General features: G+C 43.3%; 2 protein-coding genes and 1 pseudogene across 2 annotated transcripts; 1 reads left to right on the top strand and 2 right to left on the bottom strand.

The window, feature by feature from the left end:
* Window positions 432–4,697, bottom strand: LOC8060085. The gene is made up of 3 exons (XM_002456581.2): window positions 3,567–4,697; window positions 3,048–3,268; window positions 432–1,209 (listed from the first exon to the last, which is right to left on the bottom strand). The coding sequence occupies exons 1-3, from the start codon at window positions 4,021–4,023 to the stop codon at window positions 541–543; spliced, it is 1,347 nt and encodes a 448-aa protein (XP_002456626.1). The 5' UTR covers window positions 4,024–4,697; the 3' UTR covers window positions 432–540.
* On the top strand, window positions 7,702–8,759 carry LOC110433759 (annotated as a pseudogene).
* Window positions 15,009–21,959, bottom strand: LOC8058898 (protein HESO1). The gene is made up of 9 exons (XM_021455788.1): window positions 21,699–21,959; window positions 20,679–20,838; window positions 19,528–19,689; window positions 18,888–19,066; window positions 18,693–18,788; window positions 18,516–18,576; window positions 18,308–18,438; window positions 17,564–17,671; window positions 15,009–16,439 (listed from the first exon to the last, which is right to left on the bottom strand). Exons 2-9 carry the CDS (start codon window positions 20,827–20,829, stop codon window positions 15,804–15,806), a joined length of 1,524 nt encoding a protein of 507 aa, XP_021311463.1. The 5' UTR covers window positions 20,830–20,838; window positions 21,699–21,959; the 3' UTR covers window positions 15,009–15,803.

Genomic DNA, 22,421 nt, shown 5'->3' with positions numbered 1-22,421 from the left:
AAGATTATAGAGTTTATATTTTGATATTCGTGCGCATCATACAAACCGGAGTGTTTACAGAAAGACACATACAGTGAAGCGATCATAGAAAAAAAAACGAAGTGCAGTTCCACTATTTTTTCACCTACTCCTACCTTACATGTAAATACCACTTTATGCTGTGACAACGCTCCTAACAATTCTGAAACTTCTTGAACTACCATTTCACATCATTAAATGCTGAGGCACTTCTTGAACTACTATTTCACATCATTAAATGCTGAGGCTTAGGGGGTGTTTAGATAGGTTGGTAACTACTATTTCACATCATTAAATGCCGAGGCTTAGGGGGTGTTTCGATAGGTTGGTAAATTTTAATAGGTACTGTACCATTTTCGTCTTATTTAAAAATTACAATCATAAACTAATCAGGCTTAAAAATTCGTCTCGCAAATTACTCTCTACTTATGTTTTTAGTTTTGTAAATAGTCTATATTTAATAGTCCATACATGTGTCCAAACATTCAATGTGATGGAGAAAACCAAAACCGGCTTAACTTCTCAACGAGATTCCGGCCAATCCGAAATGAGCGACCAGGCCACAATAACCACCATTTTACAGGATCCTATGTCAACCGTACAAGAGCTTCTGCCTGCTTCCTTGGACGCAAATGCCGCCATAGCTTGCACAGCATTGTTACTATCTTGCCATGCCCTAACAGAAACTTCCAGGTTGCTGTCACTTTTAGCAGAAACAACACTACGAGAAAGCTCAATCACACCATCATCAAGCACAGGCACTTTCTCATCTCCAAAACTAAGCAGGGTGATTTTCTTGTGATCAACACTGGTACTACGGGTCCTACCTCCAATAACAGGACCTTCATGCTTAGAACCATGAAAAATATCACCGGTTCTAACCAAACAGGCAGCAAACTCACCCTGAAAACCATGTGGCCATGAACCACTGATAACTCGAACAGATATTGTGGCCTCGACAGAGGAAGTAATATGCCCAAGTGTAAACTCCACTGTGCTAAACTTGCAACTGTAAGTTCGATGGAACATGTATGAATAAGGCGCTCCTGAGTCTCGCATTTCCTCAGCAAGACAGCATAAAGTTCTATCCTCGAGTTCAGTAGGGCCCTTCACTTTCAGGTAAACCTCAAAGGTTACAGGACCCGTAAACACAACAGCACGAGCAGGACCTGTGAGTACTAAATATGGATCCTGCATGCAACAATTAAATAAAAATAAAAATATGAACTCAAGTGGAAGAATAGAAAAGAAATATTCAGCACTCAAGTAAATGGCATAGGGTGCACACTATCAGATGTAAGATAAAAATGCTAGCTTAATCCACCAATGACAAAAAGGATATGATATTATTTGTTCTGCGCAAACAATCGTAATATAACTCACATGTGTTCTAGCTGAATTGGTTAGGTGGCTCTACTAGCAGGATATTTGTTCTGCGCAAACAATCATAATATAACTCATATGTGTTCTAGCTGAATTGGTTAGGTGGCTCTAGTAGCGCTCCCCAGGTCCTAGGTTCTACCCCTCGTGGGGGGGCAAATTTCACGACGGGGTTAAAAAAATCCCATCACTTGCGTTCAAAAAAAAAAATCCCATCACTTGCGTTCAAAAAAAAAAAAAATCCCATCACTTGTCCCACGCCAAAGCACAGGTCTAAGGCATGAGAAGTTCTTCTTAGCAAAATGCCCAGGGGCTGTCTACACCCCCACAGGTCAAGTTTTTATGTAGAATTCTAAGAAAGCCTTACAACAAACAAAGGCTAAAACTGTCAGGCCAAGAGAAGGAAGAAAATACTAAAACACTCACAAGAATACAAAGAATATGACAGTAGTTTAATAAAAGAGACAAAAGGACAAAATGGACTCAGCTTATATGTGTTGGTGGGATCAGGTAAGACCCTCTCCAGTGGCGGACAGAAACCAATTCCTGCTACGAGATGTCAGGCCAAGAATTGATGATGCCATTGATGCCACACCACTGGAGCAGAGTTGAATCTTGCCTTAAGACAGGAACCGAACCCAAAATGGGATTCGATGCATATGAATTAAACAAACATCCATGTACAGTGAAATATAGAGTGAAAGGAGAGGACAGGAGAGTGGAAAAGAAATATACAGTTAAACAAACATTCATCAGGAGAGAGCAAAGGAGATATTTGTCCCCCTCATGGAGAGCCAAAACTAAGCCCAAAGGGCCCATCATCTTTGGTGCTTAAAAAAAAAAAACTCGACCGGGACTGCCGCCGCAGCTTTCAAATTAAGAAGAAAGTGCCTTCCCACTCGGCAAGAAAACCCCTGACCCCCCACCCCCATCCATACACGGTGGCCTTTCCGTCACCCAAGTGAGAATTTGGGCCAGGGCTCCCCCAGTCCTTTGGTATGAGGACAGGCGAGGGAATTTTTTTAACCCAGCCTGAAATTCGCTCCCACTGGGATAAAAACTCAGGACTTGGGAGGTGCCGCCGGAGTGCCTAGACCAACTGATCTAGCATCCTTTGGCTTGGTGCCTTTTTACCAGGCACTGAATCCACCACTAGACCACCCCTAGAGAAGGCCTAAAGGGCTTTCAGGGAGTACCCTAGGGCACAGTTAGTCAGGTTCCCACCTAGTCTTCACTAGGGATGCCATAACCCAACATCTGCTCCTTGCACCAATATTATGGAGCAAAAACTTCAGTCGATGTGTTGCATCAGTATTTAGTTGAGACTAACATGTGTGTGACACTTGATCAGTAATTAGTTGAGGCTAACTAGTGCTAAATGATGACTATTTCTTTGTGTACAATCTGGATTTCCTTACTGCAACAAAAATCTATCATATATAACAGGCTCTCATCTATAAGATTCATCGACGAAATTAAATTTGTTAACCCTGAGCCATAGTAATTAACTAATCACATTGTATCAAGGTAATGAAATAATGATATACATGTGCAAGTAGTTGCTGGAAGTTGGTAAGCGATGCATTAGGCAGAAATGCAGCTTTGCAACAAACAAACCAAAATAATGAATGAAAAGAGTTACTACAAACCTCCTCAGTGAGGGTTTGGCACTCAGACCTCGAGCGCTGGAAGATAATATTGCGATTGTGATCAACTTTGTCGCGTATGGCAACCAGACCGAACACACAGAGAGGCCACCGGAAGCCACCTCCTATTCCTGCAATCATGGCTGAAAAGATCTGTAGAGTATCGCCAAGATAGATTCTGTCAATTGGAGGCTCATCAGTATAGCGCATAGGGGGGATAAGAGCTGCACGTAGTAGGATGTTTCGATTAGTTTCATATCAAGTTTAATAACAGCAGCAATAAGCCAATAGTAACAGGAAGAACAATACTCATCATGTGCAGCTACGAATTATGATAAAATTTCAGTATTGTTGTTTACAGGTCTAGCTCTGATCATATCTTATCCATAATCAAAGATCCATCAGACATAATAATAACTACACCTATCACGAACCAATGCAAAGTCGATCTCATTACATTAAAAAAAAAAACTCAACCTGATTAGGATATAGATATATATGCAGATAAAATGGAGAACTTACTGGTGTCATCGAAGGATCCGAATCGGTGGGACAACATAGAGGTCCATCTTTTGCGAAATCGGCGAGCCTCGAGGTCCGGGTCGTCCTTGTCCTCCTCCTCCTCATCCGCCTTCTTCTTCTCCTCCTCCTCCTCATCCGATACGCTTGGCAAATCCACCTTCCACCCAAGCAGTTTCTGTTCCGCATGGTTCGCGTCCGTCCTCACCGGACGTCGCCCACTACATTCATCCACATGATCCCAAAACGCATCCTCGATAGCTAGACGTGACAGGAACAGCCGTGATTTTTCTTCCCGTGATAGGATCTGTGGTAGGATCTGTTGGGATTTTTCTTCATGTGCTAGGAGCTGCTGGGATTTTTCTTCATGTGCTAGGAGCTGCTGGGATTCTAACTCAGAATCAGGGCAATCTCTCTTCCTGGAACCCTCCCTCATCAACACCTCGGCCGCCTCCTCCATCTCTCGCACTTCTTGGATGAAGCACTGGGCAAGGTAAAGTTCGCCGCCGCCGCTACGGCTGGGTAGGAAACCCTATTTTTTTTCTGAAGAGATGAGAGATGTGGAGAGTTGGAGACGTACGTAGCACCTCTTATAGTTTTCTGGAAGCACAACTTTAGGCCCTGTTCTCCTTTTCCTTTTTCTTGTCTCCTCGCGCGTTCTTCCTGATGCGGCAAATCCTGCAGGCCGCACGGCTTGCCCCGCGTGCCCCATGGCGGCGCCGACGCACCCCCACTGCCGCGACCGCGTGCCTCACCGGCGAGCACGTTCGCGGGTTCCTCTCTTCCTCCGCTCGTCATGCGTGCATCCCGAAGGCTCCCGTGCTGCTGCATCTCGCGCTCGCGCCATGGAGGCCGCGAGCCAGGCGGCCGCGCCATGGAGGCTGCAAGCACCGGCGGCCGTGCCATGGAGGTTGCGACTGCGAGCCCCGGCGTCCGCGCCCTGGAGGCCGCATGCCAAGACCGAGCCCACGCGCCATGGAGGCCGCGTGCCCCGGTGTGGCTGCGCCCCGGAGACCGCGACCGCCCCACCAGCGGCCGCGCTCCCGGCGAGCTACGCCACCGCCGACTGCGCCTCCGTGGCCCGCGCTCCGGCGGCCGCGCCCTGGCCGACCACACCCCGTCGCCTCCCCCCTGCCCCGCGAGCGAGCGTTCTCTCTTTGCTTGGCAAAAGCTGTCATTTGTGGATAGTGGGCAAAACCTGTGAGAGAGAAGAAAAATATATTTATCAAACTGTTTTGAAAATGAGTTTTGGCAAAGGGAGTGACAACCTAATATAGTAATATAGTAATGATATTTCCCGTATGAATTATCTTGAACAAGGTTACATAACTCGTCAATAACCTAATACAAAAATAAAATAAACTTAAAAACAAAAATAAAATAAGATGACAATAGGTAAATTGAAACGCAGAAGGCAAATGCTCTCCAAAATATGTCGTATGCTTCTCCATGGATGCATTTCTTTTGAAGGACTCCTAGGGCGTGTTTGGTTGCCCGCATATGGGCGAACCAAGCTCCCTGGATGCAGCCTTTCGGTGTTTGGTTCCCTTCTCTTCTCTCTAGCCTGGCTTAGCGCGTGCAAAAGGACCCTCGGAGCCAGGCTCCCGAGCTACGCTCGAATCGGCCGTTTTTCTTCAGCCTGGCTCGCTCCGTGCTCTCGCGTGCTCGCGCGCTCGGCGATTCCGTGCGCGGGGAGATGGCGCGAAGTTTCTAGGGTTACCTCCCTCTTTCCCGCCATTCACCGCCTATATATATCTCCTTTCCCGCTTCCTCCCTGTCTTCTCGTCGCTCCGCGTCTGCGCCGCCGGTTCCTAGGGTTCGTGGTCTTCTCCCTCTCCCCCTTTGTTCTTGGTTTGATTCGTTTCATGCTAATGATTTCTTTCTCACTGGATTTGTTGCAGGGCACTTGGATCTGACGATTTTCGTAGCCGGTGAGTTCTCCCTCATTTTCTCCTCTTTTTGTTACCGATTTGTAAACCCTAACTTGTGTAAATGATTGTTGTGGATCTGTGTGTGCAGATCCGACGTCCCCTGAACTGCTGCTGTGCTTTGCTGGGTCTTGTGCGCTGACGTGGGTAATTTGTTCATCTCCTCCCCCTACCCCCCCTCCCTCTAATCTGCACCGTGTGATACAGAGTTTTGCCTTCTTTGATTTGGATGCATGTCGTACTTTTAATATGAAGAACAATTATATGAAGATCCCTTTTCTGCTAAGCTATTGCTCAAGTCGATGCTTACATTGTTATGTCTGAGCATATGTTGAAGTCTATGATGATTGTTCATTATGTCTGAGCATTTGTCCAAGTCTATGATGATTTTCAGTTAGTCTGAGCTTATGTCCTAGTCTAAGCATTTATTCTATGTTTTATCTTCTAGATGGATTTGCAAGAGAAGAGGTGCATGCTTTTTGCTCGTGCTGCAGCTCTTGTTTCTGCTATGTATGCCCTACTTTTTGCTAGGATTAGAATGATTAAGTCCTCAAGGCCTCAGATCAGTTATGGTTCTTTGAGTAAGTGGGATGAGGAAAGGCAAAAGAACCTAGACTTAATTTACAACTACAATGATGTTGAGTGTGTGAACATGCTTCGCATGAGAAGGGCACCCTTCTTTAGGTTGTGTAACTTGCTTAGGGAGAGAAATTTGCTAGCAGACAACATTAATTGTTGTGTAGAAGAGCAAGTTGCTATGTTTCTACATATTGTGGGGCATAACCAACGTTTTAGAGTGATTAGGTAAAACTGGAGAAGGTCTATAGAGACTGTCCATCGCCATTTCAAAGAGGTGTTGTATGCAATTGGTGAACTTAGGCAAGATATGATTAGACCTCCATCCAATGAGACACCCCTTAAGGTTAGCAACAGCCCAAGGTGATATCCATATTTGAAGGTAAATAATTTGTCATTTAGAATTTAGGTTGTTGCCGCATGGGTTCATGTCAATTCACTATGCACTTTTGCATGCCATGTAGGACTGTGTTGGGGCAATAGATGGTACACATATCTATGCTAAAGTGCCAGCCAAGATCCAAGCTGCATTTAGGGGTAGGAAGAACCACCCAACACAAAATGTCCTTGCTGCAGTCGACTTTGACTTGAAATTCACCTATGTTTTGGCTGGCTGGGAGAGATCAGCACATGATGCAACCATTCTAGCTGATGCACTAGAGAGACATGATGGGTTAAGGGTTGCACCAGGTAACTAAGGCCCTTAGTAATATTTAGTTACATATAGTTACATACACATGAACCTAATGTCTGCCCATTCTTCTTTTAGGCAAGTTCTACTTAGTTGATGCTGGGTATGCATGTCGGCCAGGGTTTCTTCCTCCTTATCGAGGGACTAGGTATCATCTCAAAGAATTTGGTCCTAGGAACAACCCAACAAACTATAAGGAATTATTTAATTTGAGACACTCTAGCCTGAGAGTGACTGTTGAACGTGCCTTCGGTGCTTTGAAGAATTGTTTTCGCATGATTGACAACAAACCCTTCCATCCCTATAAGACACAAGTGAAGTTAGTACTTGCATGTTGTATATTACATAATTGGATCCTTGCTCATGGGGTTGATGAAGTAGTTCCTGCTGAGTTCTCCTGGGTGCCAAATAATAACCCCCCTTTACCCCATGTCCATATGGATGGCAATGCTGCTTGGGCTCTTAAAAGGGATGAATGGGCAACCCACATGTGGGCTAATAAGGGTTCCTCTCGCATCTAGACCTGTATTGTAAGTTTTGCTCATTTATATTTTAAGGACATAAGCTGTGTTGATTTTGTATTTTATATTTATGCTGAGACTATGGACATATGCTGTGATGACTATTTATTTCTTGAGATACTGCACTTGATCTGAGACTATGGACAAATGCTGTGATGACTCTTTATTTCTTGAGATACTGCACTGCATCTGAGGCTTTGTACATATGCAATGATGATTACTTCATTTTTTGTTATTACTTCTTATGAACTGAGGCAAGTATGGCATGTGCAATGATGATTTCTGTTACTACTACTTATGAACTGAGGCAAGTAGGCATGTGCTATGATGATTTCTGTTATTACTTCTTATGAACTGAGGCAAGTAGGCATGTGCTATGATGATTTATGTTTCTAAGTGCCATCTGGCTTTGCAAATAGGCCATGGCTGAGGGGGGCATGCCTGCTGACCACCTTGTGTTTCCTGGAGTTGAGCTGGGTGAAGATACAATTGTTGCTGGGGATGTTGGTCATGGGGAGATTGGGGCTGGGGATGTTGGTGCTGGTTTCACAACTGCATCACAGGTTCTAGCTCAGCAGAGGACAAATCTGAGGTGGACTGACCCTATGTCTGGGTTTGTGCTGCGCCACATGTGACAGCTCATAACCACTGGAGTTAGAACTGATAAGGGTTTCAAGGAAGTTCACTTTAATCAGGTAGCCAAAGCGCTGCATGAGTTCAATGGGCAAGAGGTCACTGGAACCCAGGTGTACAACCACCTGAGAAAGTGGAGGCAGAGGTGGGTGAGAGTGACCAAACTGAGAGAGCTAAGTGGTGCTTTGTGGGATGAGGATGCATGCATGATTGTGCTAGAGGAGGGGCACTACAATGGCCATACCCAAGTAAGCAACTGCCACAGAGTGTCCACTTATTACTTCAAACTTATTTCAATGCTAACTGCCACTTCTCATTGTTTGTGTAGGCACATCCCAAAGATGCTGAGCTCCTGAACAAACCCATCCAACACTACAAGCAGATGATGATCATATTTGGAAATGGGTAGGCAACTGGTAAGTATGCCATGGGATCAAATGAACCACTGGGTACTCCATCTGACTTTGCTGAGAGCTCCCTCAAGCCTGACCCAACAGAGCTTCTTAGTGGGAAAACTGACACAGTTGATGCTACAAAAACTGAGGGGGTTGTTGGGAACAAGAGGAAGAGATATGTGCTTGCTGATGAGGATGTGGTGTTGTTCACTGGAATGGCAGATGCTGTGAGGGATGTTGCAGATGCTATTAGGTCTACTAAGGTGGAGGATTCTCATCCAGAGTTGTATGCAGCTGTGATGTATGTGCCAGGCTTCACTGACGAAGCCCTGATGTGTGCTTATGGTCACCTGTTGGACAACAAGGCCCTAGGCACAGCTTTTGTCAAGATGGTTGACTCCCACCGTGTCTTGTGGCTGAGGACTTTCTTGGCCAAGCACTACTATGTTTGAGATGCTTGGAAGCTGGTGGTTGATCCTTTTGTGCAGTGCATGCCCCTCTTTAGGTGACTGCTTGATGGTGTGCAGTGGTGGTTTCTTTTGTGCATAGCTTACTGCAGTTGGTGGTTGTGTAGTGGGCTGACCTACTCTTTTGTGCAGTTGATCTGATCCTGCATTCTTCCTACTAACACTAACTTATAGTTAGTGTCTTACATATTCTAGTGTAACCCTGCCCTTCCATCCTAGATCAACCAAGTTGTTGGATGTACTTGATGACAACCAAGATGGTTCTGAACATGATCTGAGCATGTGCCTATGCATCAGATTTTAAACTATTATTATGCTCATGCATTAATCTGAGCAGGATGCATGCATGTTTTTATTATTTGGTCTGAGCACATGCCTAATCTTTGCCTGTGATGTTTTCTTATTTGGTCTGAGCACATGCCTAATCTTGCCAGTGATGTTTTCTTATTTGGTCTGAGCACATGCCTAATCTTGCCAGTGATGTAACTTTTCTGTTTATTTTTTGTTTGTTTGCCAATGATGAGTATGACTAAGTTATATTATGTCATGCCTGTCATCAAAGTATGTGATAGTGAGTTGGCCTACACAAGGTTGTTTCTGACTTTGTTGTGTGGCCAGCTCACTTCACATACTTCCATGGCATGTATGAGTTTCATTACAAACTCTGAGGTTTTGTTGTGGCCTATGATGACAAAAAAAGTATGAGGTGGCTATACTGTTTTTCTTGTGTCATTCATCACATCTGAAGGAACCATAAACTTTACTTAGCAACAATTGGGTTCATGACTCAAGGTGATGGCAAGAAGTTTATGGTACTCCAGATGCCATGGGTGCCACAATTCTTTGGATTTTCTATTAGAGCTACCAATGATTACTACCTTATCTGTGCACATGACAATCTGAGGTGGCTTTACATGTTTAGTTGCTGTTGTATTGTATGGCTACCTTTCATTCATGGGTATCATCAAGACATGAGATACATCCATCCCCAATGCAACAGGTTTGGACTTACCACCTGATGGCTGAGGATGGAGTGTCTCATGGCCCCATGGTACACATGAAACAGTTATTTGGGATCATGAAAGTGGCCACCAGGGATGATTGTCTTAAACAAAATTTGTGCAGAAAAATTAATATCTGAGGCCCGTATTATTTGACACTGATGTTAATTTTATGATAATATTTATAACTCAGCAGATTCTGCCTATTTTCTTGCTACTCTTTTCTTGAACAGCTATGGCTTGGTATGTGGTTCACGTTGGCAAGAAACCGGGTGTGTATTCTACCTGAGAAGAAGCACATGAGCAGGTGAATGGCTTCAAGGGTAACTGCTATAAGAAATACAACAACAGAAACCAAGCTGTGCAAGCCTTCTATGGACATTCCCTTGACAATCCTCCTCTTCTACAACCTGTCAATCCACCTCATGTCTACAATGATGGAAACGATGGGAGCCTCGCCTTGTGGCTTGCAGTTTTTAAAATTGTAATACTGCTAGTTGTAGTTTTGCTAATAGGCTTTCTAATTTGGAAGCTGCTGTAACAGCTTCTGTGTGTGGGTAGTGGTAACCTTACCAAAGGTGCAAACTGGTGACAACACCACCTTGTATGCAAGCAACCAAACACCACCTTGTATGTCCAGGATTTGAATTCCATGCGGGCGCAGGTAACCAAACAGCGGCTAATGCTGGCCACGCTGAGCTGATGCAGGTAACCAAACAAGTGTCTGTTGCATGTGTTCATCCTGGCCAATCCTAGCCTGGCTGGCTAGTGCTACCCAGGATCCGCTGGGAAGTGAACCAAACACGCCCCTAGTAATTTATAACAAAAAAAAATAGATTCTAAGAGCATCTCCAACAACTTGGTATTTCAACATGCTATCCTACCAAATTTGCTAAAAGCATAAAAATCCTCCTCCAACAACTCCTTATCTCAACTTGCTAAATTTCCCAAGTTGCTATCCAGAGGTTTCTACTGCCGAGATTTGTCAAGTTGCTATCCCAAGTTGCTATCCCGAGCGCAACTTGTTGGAGACACATATTCTTTTACCAAGTGAGCGGGTCCCATCTGTCATCCTCTATTTTTACCAAGTGAGAATAGCAACTTATTGGAGACACATTCTTTTTTCTTTTGCTAAACAAATTAGCAACTTGCTATTGAAAGGTCCAAATGGCTAGAGGGGGGGTGAATAGCCTATTTAAAATTTCTACAAACTTCAACTAGACAAGTTGGTTAGTAAAACAAAAGGCGAAGCTATTCTAGCACTAGCACAACTAAGCTATGCAAGCCACCTACACAAGTCTAGCAAGAAAGCTAAACACAAGTTACAACAAGAAAGCACAACTACAAACTTGCTACACTCCTAAACAAGAAGACTAAACTAAACAAGCTAAACAACTAGCAAGATAAACAAGTAAGTAAAGGAGTGGAGAGTGATTGTTATACCAACGTTGTAGAGTAGAGATATATCCAACCAATCACTCACAATCACAAGAGAGTCCTCGGCAAGAGATGACACAAGATTTTTACCGAGGTTCACTTGCTTCCCGACAAGCTAGTCCTCGTTGTGGCGATACACCCACTTGATGGATCACGAGCTAATTGGCAATCCAAAGCCAAACCCTCAGCGGGTGCCGCACATCCACTCACAAGATGGGGATCCTTCAACCCACGAGCAATCCACTAGAGTAGCCAATTGCAATCTCCCGCGGGGAAGGCTCAAGAACCCCTCACAAATCACTTGGTGAGGCTCGAAACAATCTCCAATCACGAGCTCAACACCACCGCAGCTCCAAGCCGTCTAGGGCGTCGGGAAACACCCAAGAGTAACAAGAAATCCGCAGCAAACTCAAGAATCAAGTGCCACTAAATGCAACTCTCAAAGCAATGCACTTGAATCTCACTCAATCTCACTAGAATTAGCAATCAAGCAAGGAGATGAGTGGAGGGAGTGTTCTCTAGCTCAATGTATGCCTCAAGTATTCAAATGTGCAAGAGAGACTCTCCCAAAGCCGGCCACCCTCAATTTATAAGCCTCTCAAAGAAACTAGCCGTTGGCTGTTTTCACTGGGCTGAAATCGGGGGCACCGGACGCTACTTAGTGAGCACCGGACGCTCGACTCCCTGCGTCCGGTGCACTGGACTTGGCCACGTGTCGAACTTGAATCTCGCGCGTCAGTTTCTAACGGCTACCTGCAACACACCGGACGCTCTGCAAGTCCACACCGGACGGTCCGGTGCTCACCGGACTCGTGCGCAGAGAGGGTGTCAAACTCACGACCTCACCGGACGCTGGGCACCGGACTCGCGCGCAGAGAGGGTTGCAAAAACCCCTCACACCGGACGCTAAGCACCGGACTCTCTCCGGTGCGTCCGGTGCACTCTGCTGCACCCGACAGCACACCGGACGCTAAAGGCCAGCGTCCGGTGCCTCCACGCAGAGCGTCCGGTGAGTGTTTCCTACTGAGAAACACTCCCGCGACTTCTCCAAATTTCCCACCGGCGCAATAGAAAATATACACTTATTTTTCTCAAAAGCGCCGAATCCCGCCTCGCAAGCTCGGCGGGAGGGAGAGAGGAACCCACACCCCTCTCAACCCTAGAAAAACCACCTCCTTTGCAAATGTGCTAACACCAACAAGTGTCCACCGCCAAAGAGCATGTGTGTTAGCTTTTCACAAACATTTTTACCAAAGGAGTTAAGTTAGCACTTTACTAGATCCTAATGCATATGCTCAAGATATGGACTTAGTAGCACTTGATTCGAGAGATGACCGTGATTTCCCCTCTTGATAGTCGGCTATCTATCCTAAACCCGGTCAATCACTTCATCTTAGACCGGCAAAAGTAAAACCCTATGTTTATACCTTTGCCTTGATAACTTTGCTCCTCGTCTATCACCATGATCTTCACTTCATGCTTCATCCCTTTGTGATCATGTGGCCACCTTTCCATGCCACCATGCACCTTCATCATATGTGTTGCTATGCCTAACTCAAATCACTTAGATACGAGGCATTAGCAACTTGGTGTCATTAATTACCAAAACCAAACTTGGGCTTTCAGCTATAACTCAAGATTTGACAAGTTAATTTTACCAAGTTGTTGGAGATGCTTGGACTAAACTAAATGCAGATTTAACATGGTTTTACTGGACCGCACTTAACCTAGATTCTACACAGACTTAACATAAACTAAAATAGGTTATAATAAACTTAACCTGAAATTGAATTGAACTAAAAAAAACTTACCGCATTCTCTTCACGCAGATTGAGTTTGCTTCAATAGGGAGCTCCTGGAAATATTTTACTTTCTAAAAAGAAGAGTAAAAAAATCAACTTCAAATCTCAGTAGATATGTATTGAAAAGCAAAACTACCATACCTTCTTCTTACAAAAGTTAATGAACTTTTGCATCATTTCTAATGAGCTTCCATCAAAACAACCCAAAAAAGACAAAGAAAACAATAATAATAATTAACAAAAAATAGAGTAAAAATGCATAAATGATATACTTACACTCTTATCATCTTCAAAATCTTCAAACCTAAAAAATTTGTTATGCTACCCAACTCGGACAGGAAATGAATTACCATCATGGTCCGCAGGGTTCTTTATTTTAGTAGCCATCTTATTCATAAAAAAGAAATATAAAAAACTTCAGAAAATCCGCTCAATGTCGAACACTGAAACAAAACTAGAACAAGCACCATTCTCTAGATCCATGACAAAAACAGTATTAATTACTCCAAAAGCATCACCAGGTCACATATATTCTTGCCGCATCCCAACTACACACAGATCATCCATCATCGATTACAAGTTCCAACTTGCAACTACTATTGCTACCACTAAGAGTATCAGGTACTTCACATTCAGAAAACAACACTAAAACTAAACTGAAATTAAAACTGAAACTAAACTGAAATAAGCACTAAAACTGAACTTAATGAAAACTGAAACCACAACCCCACATCATCACTGAAGCATAATAAACATGGAATGAACGACAAATTCACAATGAACTTAACCAGAACTTCCAAGACTAAAAACTGAACTTACAAATTTTCTGAAATAGTTATTTAGACTACGAATAAAATTATGGAGACGCCTAGTACTAGTAGCATGACCATCCTACACATGACATGCAGCAAACTCTTACAAAGTCTGACACAAAAATCAGGCAACAACAATACAATCATGATTTAGAGAATTCAGAAACAACAATGACACATCCACAGTGGGTATAAGGACTACATTAGAAACCACTGATCGTAACCAAAAATCCACACACAAAAAACTAAAAAACCAGATCTACAAACAGTAAAGCAACATGAAGAAGAGGATTGGGGGGAAGACAAATGCAATAGAAGAAGAGAAGGGACAGAGAGAAGAGCACTCACCTATGTGTGTGGCTGGATGAGGACGCGCGGGCGAGGGAGACCATGGCACGGAAAGGTGCACAACGACGATGAGAACAGCAGCGGACGAGGGCAGAGCACGGACAAATTTTTGGCACCACAGAAAAGAGAGTGAGAGCAAAGCGGAGCAGCGAGAAGCAGCTGGGATGTCGATGAACCAACTTCAATGTGCTTTTGGAGCCCAACATGCCGAATACCAAAGGACCTTAAATGGATCATCATGTCATCATGGATCCCTGCTACGTTGTGTTATGATGCGCAGTGCGCTAATGAACTTGCAGCGTAGGAAGGACAGGGGTTAGTCTCCGTTTAGTGCGGTATTGCCTCGCTAATCTTGTTGATAACTTAGAAAGGCTACAAAACAATAGTTGGGTGCAACCTTGAACCATACTTATCTAGACAGGGCCAATGAGCGATCAAAAAGACTCATGGCCTAGGTTAGCAGCCTCCATTGCACTTAAGAAGAGTGTTATCCTACCATCTACCCAGGTGGGAGAGTGAGCGTCACAATTTGTTATGGAGGGGTACCATTTGCACGGCCCCTACTAATATTCAGATTCAAAATTTTATTTAAAATCAACATTGTAAATATATTAAAAACAGTATTGTTGCTAAAAAGTATAGTTATAGCTAAAATTTTATTACTTTACGCGTTCATGCGGCCACGATCCGTGCCAATATTTGTATTTCAAACTTATTTAAATTCGACAGCGTAAATATATTAAAAATAGTTTTGCTGCTAAAAGTATAGTTATAGTTAAATTTACTAACTGAATGTTCTGTGAAACCTCCAGCATTTTTTTTTCACGAACACGCTTGGATCAACGTCACGTGTATTTCATTGAGAGGTAAGCAAATTACATCGCTAAATCAACGACGCACACAAAGGAAGGAAAGGGAAATTACACAAGGCCGTCGGCCTGCAGGCACTTTTTTTGTTTGTTTGTTTTTTGAACTGTCCCGCAGGCACTCTCAGTAAGCTACATGTTTAACCATCGTGCGACTGTAGCATTATGCAACCACCAAACCAACGCTTGTGAGTTGTGCCCCTGGCAATGAAGACCGACACAGCTGAGTAGCCAGCTGACACCCAAGCATTCCCCTCGTCGATGATCGAAGATGTCGCACAAGTTCCCTCGAATACCCGACTACGCTCTTTCTAAATTAGCCATGAGGCAAGCAGGCGGAGGGAGTCGAAACCCCGTCTGAAATGGCTTGGCAGGACCGCAGGAGGGACCCTCCGGTACTTGTTGGAGGGTATCCAATGCACTTGCAAATTCCTGAGAGGGTTCTGTAAATGAGCCAGATACTTTAGTGATGAAACTATAACTTGACAGTTAACTTAGTCACATTCACTACACCATATTACACAGACTACTGGAGTGGCGAGAGCCTCGCAGCAATAAGGGCTAGATCCAAAACAAGGGTACTAGCATCGTTACGACATCGACACGAGCTAAGCTCGCATAAGTTGATGCTATAGTCAGGCAAAAACTATGTTAATGTCACAGATGATTCTTATCATCAGGCAAAAGATGAAGATGAACTGTTGCTATCATCACACTTGGAATTGGTCAGCTGATGGTAGTTGTCGCCTTCACAGAACGGCCGCTACCTTTGCCATGATGTATTGCTTGTGGAGGCTTGAGATGCAGAGTCCCATGTTGATCCATTGTGGGACCACCGTCTGCCAGCGGGGTCATACCTTGTAGTGCCAGAACGCTGGTATGGCGAGTATTCCATTCTTCGCTGCTGATTCTGGTACTGACTTACTGTTCGTCTCCCTGCCCTTTGCAAACTTGTTGTATGACTATGATACTGGACTGGTACTGCTATTTCAAGCCCTGTAGTATTGACCTGTGGACGATTGATACTCTGGTATTGTCCTGCTTTCATGCGCTCTGCATTATAGGGCTGTGGTTGTTTGAGATACTGGTCTGTGTGTGCCATCTGGCGTCCTGTAGCATGACCCTGTGAACTTGATATGCTTCCAGTAGAACCTCTGGCTTGCAGGTGATGTTGATCATCATAAAGTCTAGCTGCCACAGTTGACTGACAATTGGGTGGACGTTTTGCAATAATAGATTGAACAGGAGGTGTACACAGCAGTGACAGTAGCTCATCCCGATTGAGGGCACGAGCAGTAAAGTTATAGTTCACATGGTTGAAAGCCCACTCAATACGTTTAAGCTCCTCTGCTCTAACGGCTCTAGAGGCATTATCAGGTCTCTCGAACGGATCTTCGACCTAAACAAAAATAGTGAAAAGACAGCATTTGAACACATAAAATAAAACAAAATTAAAAAAAAGAACTATCACAATGGACACCCTGTTATGGTGGTGGCTAGGGTTGAGACTCTTGAGAGGGAGAGGGGACAGCGAGAGAGAAGGTTTTTCCTTCCAAATCCTGCTTGATTCCAAATGAAGTGTTGGTTATCCATTTAATAGGCAACCCTCACTTCTAAGAGTCTAATTGGTTGCTTGTATAGTGCAGATTGCTCATGTTTAGTTGCTTGCACATACGCTTACACCAGCTTGTATAGAACTTAAAGCAGGCCCAATGATGCATTAGCTAGTACACTAGATTTTGTCATATTAGGGCGTGTTTGGTTGCCTGCTGCTCCCTTCGGCTAGGCCCTCCGCATGCGACATTTTAGTTTGTTTGGTTGGCGCACCCGTCGCACCTGGCCCATGCAATGCAAAAGTGCTCTCCCGGCCTGGCTGTATCCATACGAGATTTTCTTCCGTTCTAGTGGAGCCTGGCTGGGCTGGTGCAAGTGTGCATGCACGGCATCCGAGTAGAAGGCTAAATCACTCTGACAGCATGCACATCCTACAAACCAAACAGCAGCCCTACTCAACCAGGCCGGCACAAAACAAGAAACCAAACATGAGCTCCTCGCACGCGACCAGCCTGGCTGCTAGGGGCCTGGCTAGCTCGAGCGATCCTGGCTGCACTCAGAAGGTAACCAAACGCGCCCGGACAACACCAGATTTTGTCGCATTAGACAATGCAGGTTTGCATAGGCCAATACGCACACAAAAATGGAATGTTCTCAACCCCCATACCTCTACTAGAACCATGAGACCTCAACTAGAACATAGAGGTGACCACATGCAACAAAATGTAAACAACCAAACACAATTTTATCAAATATCAACCAAACACCTATACACTGCTTATATTCATGATGGCTTAGGTTATGCTGCAAAAGATCTAATGCAGGCTAAGGCTAATGCAACCAATTAGATCCTATTAATCCAATCTAGAGGATAAGCATGCATGCCGCCTAACTAACCCTTGGGATATCAAATGCTGCCCCTTGCCATACACCCATAACAACCCACTGCACCATGAAGGAAATACTTACAAACAAACTGTATGATTTGGCCATCCAACTTGTGTTGTCCTGGATTTTCTCAAGCCGGCCTGTGTAAGTGGATACCACTTTGTTTGAAAGCTTCTGGATGCTAAAAAACTACAGGCAATATAAGATACATTAACATTGCTTTCTCAGATTAAGGAACAGAAGAAATAAACACTGATACACTACACTTTGTTCTTGATTTAACCATGTTGAGCCTTTTTTATATCATCTAAAAACAAACTTATACTGAAAATACCTTGGGCTAAAAAAAAGGAAGCGGTTCTGAGTCAAGAAATTAGCTCATTTGCCCACAATAAGACAATGCGTACGGCTTTACTTAGTTTAGACTTTTATACAAGTTGGCTTTATTGAATTAGAACCAAGGGAAGTAGACTGAAGAAATTTGATAACACAACTAAACCACGTAAGAACATTTGCCCTCCCAGTTTCTTGGCTTCAGAATCCCTGTCAGGAGTTCTAAATCGATTAGCTAAGCTCATACACATATGCCACGAATTTATCCCACATGCTGAGTTCAATATATATGACAAAGAGCTCATGACAGCCTAAACATGGTACCAAAGAAAATGTAAATTTTTATTATACAGATAATAGTTTAAGGCAGTAAAAATGTGAACAGCTTATTGTTGGCCCATATTGAAAGACAGAAGGTAATACTTGGAAATGGAATTTAGTAGACACACATAAACCTGACTTGTTAATATTATAGATAGGATGTTCAGATACCTTGTGAAAAAAAGATTCAAGGACGTGTGAAAGAGAGCTCTGATTTTTGTGCCCCGCATTCTGGCGCAGAAACCTTTCTATATTTGCTAAGCAAAGGGCATCAACATTGTTCTCATCATAAAGCACCAATTCTGCATGTGAATGATATGGGTAAATCACCAGGCACAGATATGCCACAACCATCACGAACAGAACTAGTCAGTCTTACCTTCTGCAGCTTTCACATCAAAAACATCCTTCAGAGGTGGTAAAATTGCAGGCTCACATGTCTGGTAGATGTAATGTAAAGAGGGTATAAGAGGTACTAGGTTATAACCTATAGATTTGATGGAACTATATTATATAAATAAAAGGTAGAGATAACATCTTAAGTAAGAAATAAGACCTGAAAATGAAAGATGACAAGCAAGCACAGAGAATAGGAGTTCAGGGTTCCATTTTTTGGGTCGTTAATATTTCGAGCTTTTGCCCACTCCTTGACCTGCAAGGAATAATACCGAGCCATCAGCCTGGGGCTTGCCAAAGTTGAGTCGCAGCAAAAAGAAAAAAAAAAAGCATCACTTGGGTACATAGAGCTCACCAATAAAACCATATCACCGAAGCGCTCATCTATAGTACCGATCCAGTACAAGATTCTCGATTTGATTTGACCAGGGTAGTTGTTAACTGATACATCACAGGAAATACCAAAGTGGTTGCTCATGTACTTAAGAATTGGAACTCTTGCAGTAGGAATGAACTCCATACATCTAGCAACACCTGAATAAGCAATGAGAATCATGTTTAAAGAAGAGCATCCATAAAAATCAAAGGCTTCAGACCAAAAAAAAGTGTCATACTAATGCTATGTTTACTATAAACAGTCACTTTTAGAAGAACTTGTTTTTATTAGTTTTAGATGTGAGAATTAAGCCAAAGCCATAACAACAAGACCTATAGGAACATGTAAGGATCCCTATAACTACCTAAATTTCACAGGGCAATCCAACAGAATACAGCAACTAACATGAACTATGTATCCACAAAATAAGAATAAGTTATTGAATAGCTCAGTCAGAACATATTAGTGCATAATATTTCTTTATTACTAATCACTATTATTCTCCCACAAAAAAAGTAATAACGGTACAGAATCGATCAATCTGGTTAAATGCCTGAAGCCATTTCATGAATATATAACATGCAACAATTCCAAAAGAGATCGACGGGGAAAGGTTTACCTCTCATTTGTAAAGCTTTCATTAGTTCTCTCAAGGCATTTTGCTTCTTTTTCTTGCTTATAGGAAGTCTTGAGCCATTCCGGAGATCAACTGAAACATCCAAATCACCAGACTTTGCATAAAGGTTTGATAAAAATGATCCAAACGGTTTGACAGCAGCACCTGTTAGGTAGAAGAAACCAGTAAGGTGTAAGGCTATAATTAAAACTGTACTGTTCTAGCTTCTATAACAACTTATATTTGCCATTACAGATATTTCTTAAATAGCGCATGTATTGGCTAAGCACAATACAAAACAAGGCTAGAAAAAGTCCTTTGTAGCCTAATCATGTCCCGTTTTCAGCAGCTTCTATTCTGACAAGACAAATAGCTCTTCTGGTACAAGTTTTTTGTTTGTTTTTTTAGAAAGATCTGGCATTGCCAGCATATATTAATAATGTAGGGAAAGCAGAGTTACATAAGACATGTGCAAGGCGTGCCAGTAAACCCACAAGCAGCAGAGTGCTGATGTGGGGAAAGAAACTAAAGTGATTACTTGCGGTTTGTTAAGGCAATAATCCTGCCGAGGACCTTAGCACCCACCAGCTTCTACAAGTTGCATTCATCAACTAAATAAAAAATGGAGCTTCAGCTGCCCTCTCAGTGCTGAAAAATGTGGTCACTCTTACTCCAGAGCATCCAGAGCGCCAGGATTGCCAGTGTGTGCAGCACTGTCGCCTCCGTACGTCATCTCTGTGAACCAGAGTTGCAGAGTTTGTTCATTCTTCCACTCCTCAGGTCTCAAAATTTGGTGAATGCTCCAAAACTCCCAAGTCCCAACACACTCTCAGATCACTTGCGCAGATGGGCACACGACAGGAAGGTGCAAGGCTAGTACAACTTTGTGCTCATATAGAATATACTGACAGAGCATAATGCTAAGTGCTGAGCACTGCCATAGGTACCAAGTTTCTTAGTGGCAGCCCCATGGATATTAAATCGCCGCTGCCTTCCAAGACCATTGCTGGTGAAGGTCATACACCAAGCCTAGCCCTTTTCTAGGATCATGAATATTGAATTCAATAAGGTTGTCACTTCTCATGCTCTCATATAAAACTAATTCCAGAAAGAAGAAACACAAACAAAACTTGAAAAATGCTTATAACCAATACCTCTCAAGGGCCCAACTGAGTAGATGGAATCTGCCAGCTCCTGAATTGCACTTAACCGTTTCCTTTTATCATCTTCCACAGGGTTTATTGTTGAGAGTATGTCTTCAATACATGCCTTCAGCAAATCATAGTTAAGAACATACTCGATCATACTGAAATTCTGCAGCAAGAAATGGTATATAATTAAATGAGAATTAAGAAGGATCAAATTGTGCCAAGTCTATACAAAATAGAATTGCATGGCATTTGAAACCAGAAGCATTTTCTGTCAACCTAAAAATGTACTATCTGCATAATAACATATTACAAAGATAATGGTTACCCTGTTTTTTGTGTCACGACATGTTTTTTCTTTAATGATACAAACATGATGAAGCTATGTTCATTACAAAGTCTTGCATTGTTCATTAGATGCTTCAGAGATAAATAAAGGCAACCAAACAAAATACTGCCTTCATCTTCCTAAAAGAAGGAAACATTAAGAGGCTTCGAAACCAAAAATGGAATCTGTACATCATCATTTTAACATAACATGGTCGCCGCTGAGTGCAAACAGCATCCTTGCCCAATCCAAGGAGCCCTTTCTGCACTGTATTATCTTGTATGCATTCACTGGTTTATGAATTTACTGACGGCTCAATCGTTCAGCATCTGCACCAAGTACTTGCAGCTGCTCCCTGTGTGGCACGTCTGCCTGGTGATAGCCTGAGAAGTATTTCCCATTAAGGCAGATGCGCAACAAGGAAAAAGGCACCCTTTGCGCCGTTTCGCCCATAAACCACACAGACACACTGCTACCATTCCGGTACCAAAATTCGAAGTAGTAAAGAATGGCACGGGACAGGGTGGTCGGCAGACATAAAGCATGAAGCATTGCTTACTCAGGAAAGAAAAGAAGAAAAAAAAACGGCGATGACGTAGTGGGTAAACCCTAACTTGTACGATCAACGATTTTGAGAACCCAGATTGGAGTTTGTGCGGACTGGACGAAGCGGAACATCAAACGAAAGGAAGATGGACCTGGGAGTTTCGTAGGCCACTACGCGGCGGCGACTGTCGTCTCCGCTTGCGCCGTGCTCGCGTCGCCGCAGTGCAGTTAGCAAGGCACCATGGCAGAGCACTAAACTAGAGTAGGCAGCGGCGCGTCGACTGGAAAGCTAATAATATAAAAAAGAGCTGCAGGTGCGCAAAAGAGCATTGCTCAATTTTGGAAGCCGAAGCGGCGGGCCTCAACCCTCGAGACCTCGTTGGAAACCACAAGCCGGCGTTTTGGGGCACATTGTTCACATTCGGGCCAGGCTTGCGGACAACCGAAGGCTATAGGCCTTCTCATAAGCACAGGCTCAGCGGAGTGTAGAGTGGGGCTGCTGCTGCGGCAGCCTGACGGCAACCTGTGCAGATGAGATTGGTCAGCGTTATACTTCCTCGGTCCCTTATTAACAGTCTCTATAAAAAATGTGTTAACTAAACATTATTAAATTTAACTAGATTTATAGGAAATACTAACAACATTTTTATCTCTAAATAAATTTATTATTAAAAATACATTTAATAATTATAGACATTATTTTTATATATATATATTTGGTGAAAGTTAATTTTGTTTGACTTCTCACAGGTGAGAACCAGGAACAGAGAGCGAGGATCTGATAGTGGGTTCATATAAATTTGGCTAAAAATAGATCTGTTTCTCTACATAAAAGCCTCGTTCCTCAAAGGAAAAATAAGAGCATCCGTTGCAAG

Source organism: Sorghum bicolor, chromosome 3 (assembly GCF_000003195.3).
Source record: "Sorghum bicolor cultivar BTx623 chromosome 3, Sorghum_bicolor_NCBIv3, whole genome shotgun sequence".
In the NCBI taxonomy this organism is placed as follows: domain Eukaryota; kingdom Viridiplantae; phylum Streptophyta; class Magnoliopsida; order Poales; family Poaceae; genus Sorghum; species Sorghum bicolor.
Note: the sequence above shows the minus strand (reverse complement) of the source record. Positions and strands in the feature narration are given on the sequence as shown.